The sequence below is a fragment of the Phoxinus phoxinus genome, assembly GCF_949152265.1.
Source record: "Phoxinus phoxinus genome assembly, chromosome: 6".
Lineage (NCBI taxonomy): Eukaryota > Metazoa > Chordata > Actinopteri > Cypriniformes > Leuciscidae > Phoxinus > Phoxinus phoxinus.
The window spans coordinates 37,273,755-37,288,626 of NC_136881.1; the positions used below are offsets into that span (position 1 = coordinate 37,273,755).

The following is a 14,872-nucleotide window of genomic DNA, read 5'->3' on the forward strand; positions in this document are numbered from 1 at the left end:
CACTAGAGTTCCTGTTGAAACATCCACCACTACAGCAGGAGAAACAACAACAACACCACAAACTACTGTTACAACAGCTGAATCCTCCACAACACCTACAACAACAACAACAACAACAGTGTCCTCAGCAACCACTACAGTTCCTGTTGAAACATCCACCACTACAGCAGGAGAAACAACTACAACACCACAAACTACCGTTACAACAGCTGAATCCTCCACAACACCTACAACAACAACAACAACAGTGTCCTCAGCAACCACTACAGTTTCTGTTGAAACATCCACCACTACAGCAGGAGAAACCACAACAACACCACAAACTACTGCTACAACAGCTGAATCCTCCACAACACCTACAACAACAACAGTGTCCTCAGCAACCACTACAGTTCCTGCTGAAACATCCACCACTACAGCAGGAGAAACCACAACAATGCCACAAACTACTGTTACAACAGCTGAATCCTCCACAACACCTACAACAACAACAACAACAACAACAGTGTCCTCAGCAGCCACTACAGTTCCTGTTGAAACATCCACCACTACAGCAGGAGAAACCACAACAACACCACAAACTACTGTTACAACAGCTGAATCCTCCACAACACAAACAGATTATTCCACAGTTCCCTCAACTCTTACTGGAACATCCACCAGTAGCGCATTTACAACACTGCCACAATCAACAGCTTCTACTTTGACTTCAGTCAGTTCATCTTCACCAGCCTTTGAAAGTACAACTGTTAGTAAATCCACAGCATCCACAGCATCCACAGCTGCTACTGAGTCTACAGCATCTACAGCTTCAACAGCTTCAACAGCATCTACAGCATCTACAGCTTCGACAGCTTCAACAGCATCTACAGGATCTACAGCTTCAACAGCATCTACAGCTTCGACAGCTTCAACAGCTTCAACAGCATCTACAGCATCTACAGCTTCAACAGCATTTACAGCTTCGACAGCTTCAACAGCTTCAACAGCATCTACAGCTTCAACAGCATCTACAGCTTCAACAGCATCTACAGCTTCAACAGCATCTACAGCTTCGACAGCTTCAACAGCTTCAACAGCATCTACAGCTTCAACAGCATCTACAGCTTCGACAGCTTCAACAGCTTCAACAGCATCTACAGCTTCAACAGCATCTACAGCTTCGACAGCTTCAACAGCATCTACAGCTTCAACAGCATCTACAGCTTCAACAGCATCTACAGCTTCAACAGCATCTACAGCTTCAACAGCATCTACAGCTTCAACAGCATCTACAGCTTCGACAGCATCTACAGCTTCTACAACCACAACATCTTCCACAACAACTACTGCAAATATACCTGAGGTGTTAACTGATCTGGTGTTTCGCTCTTTGGACACATTTATAGAAGCACTCAACAACAACAAAACTGTGGAGTACCAGAATAGGTCTAAGCTTGTCATAAATCAGGTCAGTTCAAATCTATTTACTGAATTTACTGGAACACACTAAATGATACTTGACTTTTAAGCTTAGATTTAAAGGAAGAGACAACAATTATGTAACCAGCACTCATATATTACGATACTCTGTTGTAACTGACGTCTGTAATTGTTTATTGTCTGTTCCAGCTTGAAGGAATTTACAGACCCAAGTATGTTAACTTCCTCGGAGTGATTGTCATAGGATTCAGGTAAATACACCATATTGCAATCCTGCTTATTTTGTGTGTGTGTGTGTGTGTGTGTGTGTGTGTGTGTGTGTGTGTGTGTGTGTGTGTGTGTGTGTGTGTGTGTGTGTGTGTGTGTGTGTGTGTGTGTGTGTGTGTGTGTGTGTGTGTGTGTGTGTGTGTGTGTGTGTGTGTGTGTGTGCTAAAGTGAACTTAAGCTAACAATTATTTCAACATTTATACATTCCAGCCCAGGGTCAATCATCACAACAACTAAAATAGTCTTCAGCTTCGACCAACCAGTCCCCTCCATTCAAGAGATTTCGAAGACCCTCGTGACAGCAGTGGAAGCAGGAGGTGTCGATCTACTGAAAATAATTCCTGGATCAGTTTCAGTCAATGGTTCAGGTAAGCTCTATTACTCCATTGATTTATAGTCTTCATTAACTTTAGTATAATGGAAATCGGACACACAAAACCTAATTTTTAGTATTTATCTAAATTTGTTCTTGTTTTTTCCTAATTTTCACTGTAGTTACATTGTACTTACTTAAATAAGTGCTGAGTGATATTATTAACTACATGTACTTTTTATAGAGTTACGGTTAGGGTAGATAGTACCCTATGCTTTCTATAGGGAGATCCAACTGATTTGCATATCTTTTATTACAGCTTCAACTACAACTATCGCTCCTATAGCAACTACAGTTTCAAGTGGATTGAAGATTGAATCCAGTCTGCTCCAAGTAACATGCCTCATTATTATGTCTAAAATATTTAGGCTTTTCCTATAGATGCCTTAACCATATATCCAACCAACAGAATACACCTATAGACCCACTGTAACAAATTAAACAAAGATCAAAGGTATTTTTTATTACGTGGTATATAGTATTTGCCATTGTATCACTCTCTTAAATAATGGAGGTATAAGGCAATATAAAGATAAGCTTGATGCATTGTTCCTTAAGAATGCAATTTCATATATGTGTTAAACAGCAGGCTGTTTTCCAGAGGAAGTGGATCTTTTTCCTCGTGCATTTTCTAATGTATGTTTTCAAAAGAAAATATTATAAAAGTTGTTTGTTTAGTTGTTTTTAAGATCATCACTGCTGGTTATACTATTTATAAATGTTGTAATGTCATATTTTATCTCAATCAAATAAAAATATTTATTAAGTTTATATGGTTCAAAATATTTTGCTTTCATTGCTAAACATGGCTTCTTGATGTGGGCTACACAGTTAGATGTTCAAATGCAACTAGTCACATTTTCATCATTCTGCATAACGGTTAAACCGATAATAATGATTATTTCGGATTATTACAAACTGCTCTGGGCCCTGAATTCTCAGCACAGTTGACTAGAATGTGTGTGGTGACGACGCCACTCAGGATTGGTCACTTGTTTGTTTGCCTTGCTTCCAGTTTCTCTGTAGCTGGCTAAGCAAGCTATTTGAGCGACATAAACACAAATGAATAATAAAATGAAAAGAAAATTCTGAGCATCCATAACGGTTGCTATTTACATATCACATCGTCTGAAAACTCTTGCGTTACCAAGGCAATGACTGACGCATTTCTATTACATTCATAAGAGCTCCGTTATCAGTCCCACAGTGGAAAATGAAACCATATCATTAACGGCTAAGCCGGATCAGCACGGAATGTGGAAGTGGAAAAGCGGCTTATGTGTGAATATGTGCCTATCATTTACAGACAAACAATGCAAAAATGTCATCAATCAAGCATAAATCAATCACTTAAAGTAGTTGTTCCTGACTGTCCAGACCCAAGATAACAATACTATAAATGTTACACACCTACAGAAATAGGCAAAAGCAGGCTGGACACTGTCAATGCGGTCTAAATTTGATGCTGATCTGCACGTAAATTATGAACATTTTATCCTCAAGATAAAAAGGATGGCATATCTCAAATTCAGCAGATTTAATGACTATACCACAACCCATATGACTGAAATTTAGGATGGGTCTGCATGAGAGGAGGAAGGACATCACAGTCAACCTCCAAAGGCAACAGGACACACTTCTGCAAATTGGTCTAACTTGAAGCACATCAGATTTGGTGGCAGATCTGACACAAAACTAATTCCTAAATCTGTGGAGTAAATGGAATAGTCCAAAAACGTTGCAATGTGTCTATATATACTTTGCAGACAATGTATTCCTCACCTTCAAAGACAATTATATTCCGAATCAATATTATCTCATTGTTCATCTTGATACATCTGTCCCTCTCTGATGTGTTGATGAGAGACCGCTCTTGTGAATCCTTATGGAACAGGTCCACCTGAGTGCAGAATATATAATATATATACATACATATATATATATATATATATATATATATATATATTAATATATAGGTCTTAAAAGTTTCCTCATCTTTTAAACTTGTTGAAATCAAGTTCAGAAATTCTGTGTAACTTGCTGCAGTGGTGAGCTAGGTTTTGAAACCATTCCTTTATTTTTTTTAAGCAGTTTTCAAAAAGAAACGCAGATATCAAATCTAAGTGGCCATGTTTTTGCAAAGTCATTTAACAGCAAACAAGATGTTAGACTTGCCAAGATGTAACTATATGCACACGAGTAACACACACACACACACACACACACACACACACACACACACACACACACACACACACACACACACACAGCATATGCACATGAGTAAGAACTGCCTAAGTTCTTCTGTTGCTTTCCATTAACCTCTCATCGATGGCTCTTGGCCTTCTAGCTAATTCTGAAGGTATGTAACTTTTGAGAGTTTGCCTGAAATTAAAGACACTTGCCTAGATGAAAAACGGAAATTCAACTTGCCATAATTTCCCATCCACAAATCAAGCACACGACACACCACAGCTAAGCACACTAAATGCATATAATCATGTGGCAATCCACTAACCCGGGGAACAGATGTTTAACAAAATGGGAAATGTTGTACATGGTGGTCTTCATCCCCAGCATAGATACAACGGTTCTTACTCTAGCTTTACGTTTTGGGAATGCCATGTGAATTTCCATGTAAATGCGAGACTGTACACATTTATCACAGCCACTGTGTCCATTGTGTGACTTAATACACTTAATAAAGGCCCTCGCAGGAGCATTGCAGATTACTGGGCGCACAGTCAACAAGGTCTTTCCATTAACAACAAAACCAGTGATCGAGGATTTCAACTCACAGACCAGATCCTTCAGATATTTTTGACAATGACTGAGGCTTTGAGTTCTACAGTAAAGAACAATCAGCACAGGCTTTCTACTATAATCCTGGAGCATTCCTACAATTCCTAGTGTATAAGAAAAATTCTAATTTAAATAAATCGAGGAATAAACCCTGAACCAACTTTCTACAAATAAAACATCTATTATTATTACTTTGTAATCATCTCATAAAAGCTTTTAATTGTCAGAGGAAAGCATGTTGTAATTTTTTACATTAATGAAACATTGCTGTCACAAAGTTATAAAACTAGTGCAGTATTATGTCCTAATGTATTTAAATATCAAAATTATATTATATTATATAATTAGTTATTTCTGTTGGGAAGACTAGATCATTTTACTGACATGGATCTTTAAATCTCGTTCAGCAATTTGTATAATTACCTATGAATCTGTGTTTTTTTATGTTAAATACTAAAATTTAACATACAAAAGCCATCTTTATACTGTAAAGGTGATACAGAAGCTGCATCTGACATGTGTCACAGTGCTGAGCAGACTGAAGAAGATGAAGAGGCAAAAAGCTCCAATACAAACTTTTACTATATTAACTCACACACAGGTAAAGGGATGACGGGCAGAAGGTTAACACACACACACACAGGATACAAAGTACGGACAAAACGACTGACTGAGCAGAAGTAAATACAAAGTGTATACAAAGTGTAAAAACTAAATGTAAATACAAAGGTGATGACGAGACAATGACAGACAGCTGTGAAGAACATTAGTGTCCATGGTGATTGATGACATGCAGATGATAGGTGATAGGTGATGGCCGATAATGTGCAGGTGGGGAACATGAGGGATGCTGGGAAGTGTAGTGCCGTTGAGGTGTGACAACATGGCTATTTTATGTTCATGGCTTATTTATTTACACAAATTAATGCTGATCATGTATTTACACAAAAATTGTATAATGTTAGTTAATAGACACTTTTTTTTTTAAACTCAGAGGGACAAAATAATTTTTTGTTGATTATTGCTCTTGATATTGTAACTTTGATTATTAGAACGTTTTCTTTTGGGGGGGGGGGGGGGGTACGTCATATTCTGGCAACAGACGAAACAAGCAAAAAAAACGTTTATAAATTTGTTAATGTTGCTTTTTACGTATTAGAAAATCAAGACTTCATATTGAAGTTTTTTTTTCAGCATTAAAAACAAAATGGTTATTCAAACTGGGAATACATAAAGAAAGTGAGTAAAGACCATTGAAGTGGTCCATGACTTCAATCTAATGTGAGTTATGCACTTTCGCAAAAGAAATCCTGGTATATTCATTGAAGCTGTCTACACTGCTTCAGCAAATGCAGATTACAAATTCAGAGCGCACGCACTGAACAACTCCGCCTCCACGGCCGGTGACGAATCAAAACGCCTGATTAGTTGAAAATGATTAGTTCATCATTAACTAGTAACTAATAAATTACTTATAACTGAACATTTTTAGTTACATCCATGATCCATTTTTACAAATAAAAAGAGAAAACGGGAGCATTTCTTTAGCATGACATTTATCTGTGCCATTTTTGCCCTGAACTTATATAATTTCTGGTGAATTCCATATGCATTATAAGCCATCTATTTATCAACAGGAAGACAAATATGACTATAAATAGCAATTTTATATTATACTAAACATGTTTCAGCACTGCGAATTTAACTGTTGAGCGTTGGAAAATTGATAGTACGTTAATCGTCTGTAGTTACAGAAGGGAAACATTTATAAAAGCAGAGAAAGACATTCAAGGAAGCCAGTGAGATCAGGTGTCAGATTGTAATGCTCTGGTAACCTTATATCTTTATGTTTGCATCTTCTGACGTGTGTTGGTATGTAGGCTAATTATGATCATCATTATTGCATAAGCGCACACCAGCCATAAATCTGAATTTTTCAGTCTTCTAGTCTGGGTTATATATTCTCAAGTCGCAGATTAACTATTTATTTAATATAAAAGTTTTTTTTATTATTTTTGTATTAATTGTGTTTATGTAATTTCATTGTTTTGTAATATCCATAAGGAAATATTGACAAATTCAGAGATGTATTCATAAGCCAAACTTTGTTTGCAAGTATAATTTGAAATTGCAGTTCCTCAAAATTTGGACAAATTTTAAATAATGTTAATATAGCATTTGATTGAAATGATGAAATTAATGAAAACCATGACAAAACCATATTTGAATGACAAAGTCATATATATATAAAAAAAAGTGAAATTATGTAAGTTTTCATAAATAAGGCTGGCTATAATAAATTGTGCAAACTAGACACTTTAGACAGCTCCAAAAAAAAAAAGAGAAAAGAAAGAAAAAATCGTCAATCCGTGTCAATGGGCATTCCTTTCACCTTATTTGTTCATTTCAAAGAAGGAAACGATTGAAACATTACGTGATATGTAAGAGGCATGAACGCTGCATTTGATTCAAGAGAAGTGAAAACTGGAGCATCAAATAACTACTTAGTCACTGAGGTAACAGCGGATCAACGTGTTCAGGATAAAACATCTGCTCAAGGATTGGTAAATATTTCACTGTAAACCCAGATTTTGTTTCTAATTAAACTTACGAGTGATCATTACTTATTCTTTTATGTTTAGTAAAAACCTGCTATCATTACTAAACAACATTAGTTGATTGTACTATTTAGCTGAAAGATTCATTGCACTAATCAGGTTTGTATTCTGAGCACTTCTTGCCTTTTTTGCCTCTTCATGATGAATCACTTGGTGTATTCCTCATTTGTAAGTCGCTTTGGATAAAGGCGTCTGCTAAATTACTAAATGTAAATGTAGTTCACACAAAAAAGAAAATTCTGTAATCATTTATTCACCCTTATGTCATTCCAAATCCATGAGACTTTCATTCATCTTTTAAACACAAATAATGATATTTTTAATGAAATCTGAGATATTTCTGTCCCTCCATTGACAGTCTACGCAACTACTATTTTGACGCTTCAAAAAGTTCATAAAGAGATCATAAAGCTAATTCATATTAATTCAGTGTCGACTGGGAATGGAATAGACAGATGTCTTCTCTGACACACATGAGAGGTTCAGTGGAAGTTAAAACCGGTTCTGAGGTTCACATTATCGCTCGAGCACACACTCCACACAATTCACATTTCTGGTGAATTCCATATGCATTATAAGCCATCTATTTATCAACAGGAAGACAAAGGTATGCTGTACCTTTAAAAAAAAAAGACTGTAAGGTATGCTCTTGTAACCTTATATCTTTATGTTTGCATCTTCTGACGTGTGTTGGCATGTGTAGAAATCATGATCAGTTGATCACCATTATTGCATAAGCGCACACCAGCCATGAATCTGAATTTTTCAGTCTTCTAGTCTGGGTTATATATTCTCAAGTCGCAGATCAACTATTTGTTTCATGTAAAAAAAACAGTGTCCTCAGCGACCACTACAGTTCCCGTTGAAACATCCACCACTACAGCAGGAGACACCACAACAACACCACAAACTACCGTTACAACAACTGAATCCTCCACAACACCTACAACAACAACAGTGTCCTCAGCAACCACTACAGTTCCTGTTGAAACATCCACCACTACAGCAGGAGACACCACAACAACACCACAAACTACCGTTACAACAACTGAATCCTCCACAACACCTACAACAACAACAGTGTCCTCAGCAACCACTACAGTTCCTGTTGAAACATCCACCACTACAGCAGGAGACACCACAACAACACCACAAACTACCGTTACAACAACTGAATCCTCCACAACACCTACAACAACAACAGCAGTGTCCTCAGCAACCACTACAGTTCCTGCTGAAACATCCACCACTACAGCAGGAGAAACCACAACAACACCACAAACTACCGTTACAACAACTGAATCCTCCACAACACCTACAACAACAACAACAACAACAGTGTCCTCAGCAACCACTACAGTTTCTGTTGAAACATCCACCACTACAGCAGGAGACACCACAACAACACCACAAACTACCGTTACAACAACTGAATCCTCCACAACACCTACAACAACAACAGTGTCCTCAGCAACCACTACAGTTCCTGTTGAAACATCCACCACTACAGCAGGAGACACCACAACAACACCACAAACTACTGTTACAACAGCTGAATCCTCCACAACACCTACAACAACACCATCTACAGCTTCAACAGCAACTACTGAAAAAATACCTGTGGTGTTAACTGATCTGGTGTTTCGCTCTTTGGACACATTTATAGAAGCACTCAGCCACTGAGGAGTTCAAGACTAGGTCTAAGCGTGTCAAGGATCAGGTGAGTTCAAATCAACACACTAATGTCAAAATTTAAGGCACTTCGCATCAAATTCAAGGCACTGATGCTTGCCTATAGAACAACCACCTGCTCCCTTTTACCTAAACTCATTACTCCAGACTTGCGTGCCATCCAGAAGCTTGCGTTCTGAAGTGAATGGCACCACATCTCAAAGAGGCACAAAATCACTTTCGCAGACCTTCACATTTACTGTTCCCTGCTGGTGGAATGACCAATTTGATCTCATGATAATTCATGCAAATTTTACGAGGTGGCTAATTCGTACGAATTCATACGACCTCACTTGTAGGAATTTGTACGATTTTTGCTAAATTGTACATACTTATTCGAATGACCTACCCCTGACCCCGCTCCTAAACCGAACCGTCACTGGGGTTTAGACAAATTGCACAAATCCGTACGAATCAGCCACATTTTGTACAATGTCGTACAAAGATAGCGTTGGAATGACCTGCCTATATCTCAACCCATGCTGCTGAGTCCGTAGCCATTTTCAAGAAACGTCTGAAAACATATTTTTCGGCAACACTTGATCCATTAATTCTTTCTTTTTTTTTGTTTCTACTCTATATCTAATTTATTTTAAAAACCATTACATATACTGCGTTAGACTCACAGCACTTGCATATTGTTGTCCTATTGTTAGTTTAATTGCTTCTTGCCCTCCCCATTTGTAAGTCGCTTAGGATAAAAGAGTCTGCTAAATGATTAAATGTAAATTATACTTTTCTTGATTTTTAAACACATATTCAGAGACAACAAACACAGAGACAATAATTATGTAACCAACACTCATATTTTACCATACTCTATTGTAATTGATGTCTGTAATTGTTTATTGTCTGTTACAGCTTGAAGGAGTTTACAGACCCAAGTATGTTAACTTCCTCAGAGTGATTGTCATAGGATTCAGGTAAATACACCATATGCTATGCTGCTTATTCATGTAGTCTGTGTGTGTGTGTGTGTGTGTGTGTGTGTGTGTGTGTGTGTGTGTGTGTGTGTGTGTGTGTGTGTGTGTGTGTGTGTGTGTGTGTGTGTGTGTGTGTGTGTGTGTGTGTGTGTGTGTGTGTGTGTGTGTGTGTGTGTGTGTGTGAGAAAGAGAGAGAGAATTCAATAAACTGAATTTAAAGCTAGCATACTCATTTCACCATTTATATATTCCAGCCCAGGGTCAATCATCACAAAAACACAAATGTTCTTCAGCTTTGACCAACCAATCCCCTCCGTTCAAGAGATTTCAAACACACTCATGACAGCAGTGGAAGCAGGAGGAGTCAATCCACTGAACATAATGCCAGGATCAGTTTCAGTCAATGGTTCAGGTAAACTCTATCCATAGATTTATAGCCTTCAATAACTTTATTACCACATTGTGAATAGGGCACACATAACCTATATTTTGCTCTATCATTTTAGTATTTATCTATAATTAGGGGCCAAGCACTGAAGGTGCGGGCACCTATTGTATCTGTTCCCGTTCTTATTCTTCTTTTTCTTTTTCTTTTTCTTTTTCTTTTTCTTTTTCTTTTTCTTCCGACTGGGCGTCTATGGCAGCCTATAGAACCGTTTGCGGGAAACTTATACAAATTGGCACAGTGATAGAGGACAGCCTGAACTATCACCATAGCGAATTTAGAGTCTCCAACTCATTCCCTCTAGCGCCACCAGCTGTCCAAAGTTTCACTCATGTTTATGCTAATAACTTTTGAACCACAAGGGCTAGAAACAACATTCTTTTTTCCTCTGATTCCTGAGCTCACGACGATTCGACTGCACCCTATGACGTCATTTTCCGTCATAATAGTTTTCCCGCCATTTTGAATTTTCCGAAAAAACTACTTTTTCGAACTCCTCCTAGGCCGTTGCTCCGAATTTCACGAAAAATGAACCAGATCATCTCCAGACCTTGACGACCAAAAGTTATGGAATTCAAGTCGATTCGAAGTACCGTTCTCGAATACCGCGCAAATAAATTTTACTTAGCGCTTGCGAAAACAGACGTAAGGCCGTATCTCCACAACGCTTTATCGGATTCAGACCAAATTTGGTACATGTCATCACAAGCATGACCTGAGGCTACATGCTGCGTTTCGGCGCAGCGCCACCTACTGGTCCGGAGATATGAAGAATTTATGTTTTTGCTTATAACTTCTGAACGGTTTGTCCAAAAATCACAAAAGTGGTCTCGTTAGATTCAGGGCGTCGTGTTGAGTTGACTGATATCCAATTTTCCCATATCGGCCATTTTGTCTGTCGGCCATTTTGAATTATGTGCTAAAATGCTGTATTTTATGAACGCATGAACGTATCGTTACGAAACTCAGTATGGGTCATCAGTACAACGCCCTAAAGGTACTCAAAAATTTATGAGACAGCGCCACCTTTTGGTCAAAAGTTATAATGAAATTTCCAAAAATGCTAATAACTTTTGAATAAATTTGCCTATAGTAATGACACTGATCTCAATAGATTCCTTGGGTTATGCTGAAAACATAGATACCAATTTTGCCATAGTCAGCCAAACTTCCTGTCCGCCATCTTTATTTTCTTTTAAAACCTACTTTTTCGAACTCCTCCTAGACCGAACGTCCGATTTTCACCAAAATCGGATCGTGTCATCTCCAGACCGTGCCGAGTGAAAGTTATGGATTTCGTGTCGATAGACGAAACCGTTTTCGTATACCGCAGTGGCAAATTTGAGGCATGATGCCAAAATGACTATTCAGGCTTTATATCTGCAATGCCTTGACATATTGACACCAAACTTTGTAAGTGTCATTGTCACTTCACTCTGACCACATCACATCAGTTTCGTAACTGCACCACCTATTGGTCGAAAGTGATAATCATATTTTTAGTTAATGTATGTGATTTTTCAACCATTTTGCCAAAATTCATCTTTAAATGTCTTCAATTGCTCCTTACTGCAGTTGGTCTCACACTCCCAGCCACTTTGGCATGTCTCGTCGTCTGCTTTTGCGCTTGGCCCCGTGATGGCTGCTTGCAGCTATATTTGTTCTTGTTTTTTCTCACTACTAATTTGCATATATTTTATTACAGCTTTAACTACAACTATCGCTCCTATAGCAACTACAACTTCAAGTGGATTAAAGATTGAATCCAGTCTGCTCCAAGCATCATGCCTCATTATTATGTCTAAAATATTAAGTCTTTTCATATAGATCCCTTAACCATATATCAAAGAAACAGAATACAACTAGACCCGCTGTAACAAATTAAACAACGAGCAAATGTATTTTTTATTATGTGATATAGCCTATAGTATTTTACATTATCAAATAATGGTATAGGGCAATATAACAAATATAATTTGTTGTTCATTAAATTGCATTTAATGATTGCTTGAATTCCTTATATTTTGATGCTGTCTTCCGTAGGGTGACCACCATCAAACAAACCAAATGTGGGACGATTATAATTTGTGTGGGACAATGTGGGACATGTTACCAACACTAAAACATAACCTGAAACTATTACATAATGTTTATCTAACTTAATAAAAACATTTGCATTCTGCCTTTCAGCTGATAAAAATGATTTGTTCTTTAGTCCCTTCCAGAAAACACCATTACATCACAATGTAACATAACATGTCTTTATTTATTTACATGTCATTTAAATCAACATCACTGAACTAACATTGCAATATGTCACATTTCATTTTAATAAAATAAACATATTTGTTAAGTTTTTATGGTCCAACCTTTTTGGCTTTCATGAAAAGGCACTACACAAATATAGCCTAACATGGACTATTCAATGTTCAAATGCAAATACACTTACTCCATTTCAGGTCAACGTTTCTGTATTGTTCTATATAAGCAATACATTTGGAGAGCTGGAAACTGGATTTTTTTTTTTTTTTGTATATTGTGCATTTTTTATTAGAGTTGTCATTAAAAACTAACAATGGCATAGGTGTGTCACTTTCAAGCAAACAAATGCTCAAAAACATTCTTATAATTAAAGCCACAGAAGGAATTGCCGAACACCATTGTATTGGATAAATACACCCACGCTCAGCTACACCCAAATGTTAAAATCACCAGTGAAGAATCATTATAGTATTACCCTAAATAACGCTCCAATAAATTTAAGGGCTGGGCTACACCTGGAAAGAATGGCCAAAGACAGAGGAATCTGGAGATCTGTGTATTGTGTGTATTGAGCTTTCACGCTAAACACAGAGACTGGAGCTTTCAATGTTGCTGCAATAAGTTCAGACAGAAAAAAGAAAGAAAATAAATAGATGAGTGTGCAAATGATTTGGTGAAAAGCAGAGAACAGCACAGCCATTCCCTTCAACAAAAACAACTAATGTTAGAGAGTGTATTTTTGTGTCTGTGTGCCAGTGTATCCACACGCTATAGGGCTGCAGCCACTGGGCTATAATAAAATTCATAGACTAGCATATATGACATTGTTGTGTATGATGATTTGGCAATAGGGGACAGCCTATGCACTGGACAAAATTGACTCCCCCAAATTTTTAAAAACATGTTTGAAAGGTGCTCGTAAGGTACTCGGTTCGGCTCGTAATTCCTCTCCCACAATGCGAGCCGCGACCATACGAGCATCAACTATTTTCCAATCGATTTCTCGAGGGAGATTTGAAGAATTCAACTGCGAACTTGTACGACTGCAAAAAACGTGTGCTTTACCTAGCCCTTCAGGACAAATCTATGTCCAGAAGTTACTGTCTACAAACTACATACTAAAAAAAATAATACAGTGCCCCATACAAACTTTTTAGCAAATGCAGCTATGTAATAATAATTCATAACTTTATCTAACTTTTTTGGTCTGGTTCTCAAGGGAACCCTATGCTGCTTGGTACTCACACTTTACGCTGCACACTTGTACTACAAGCTGTCACTTTCCTCCGTACTGCTCTCCTCACTATCTTATTTTCTCTCGGACATGGTAGATGATAATAGTTTCATTTAGGACACTTACAACAGCGGGAATATTAGGCTACTGTCCCTTTAAGACCGAATATACTGACACACATCAGCTGTTTAGTTATGACATACTGTAACCGAGAGAATACTTGCTGAGACGGGTATTTTGACATCATTTTGTGTGTATGTGTCCGTTCAAGCTCAAGTAAACGCGAAAGAGCATTCAATTCGGTGTTCCAGCACTGTCTGGAACGCGCCTCTCTCTCTCTCTTTCTCTCTCTCTCTCTCTGTGCGCTTCGGGTGCGCACAGATAACAGCGCGCAAGTCCTGATTTTCGCCTCTTCTACCGCGGTTAAAAGCGTTTGAATGTGTAAATTGCTAAGACAAAACACGTCCAAAGGTTAATTTTCACTCTATGGTTATTAAACCGTTAATCCCTAAATCACATGCGTGGCAAAAGTGGCAAACAGTGGGGGCTGGTCCGTACGGATCACGGATCAACTGCAATCCGTTGCACGGGTGCATCCCTAATAATTAATGAACACATTTAACATTATGATTGCTATCTTACCAGAGATGGGGGGAAATCCTGCTTCAGTAAATAAACGTATCCCTACCCCCAAAAAGCGCATCCCCTCCTCTACGTTTTCTGCGTCACATTGTTTATTTTCACCACGCATGCGCACCAAATATAAAACAAACTAAAAATTTATATTGATTCATT

The 14,872-nt window shown here is 37.8% G+C and overlaps 1 protein-coding gene across 1 annotated transcript; it reads left to right on the forward strand.

The window, feature by feature from the left end:
- Positions 1–255: 255 nt before the first annotated feature.
- Positions 256–2,833, forward strand: LOC307000401 (uncharacterized protein). The gene is made up of 4 exons (XM_079615961.1): positions 256–1,450; positions 1,612–1,673; positions 1,900–2,057; positions 2,322–2,833. Exons 1-4 carry the CDS (start codon positions 437–439, stop codon positions 2,441–2,443), a joined length of 1,356 nt encoding a protein of 451 aa, XP_079472087.1. The 5' UTR covers positions 256–436; the 3' UTR covers positions 2,444–2,833.
- The last annotated feature ends 12,039 nt before the right edge of the window (positions 2,834–14,872 follow it).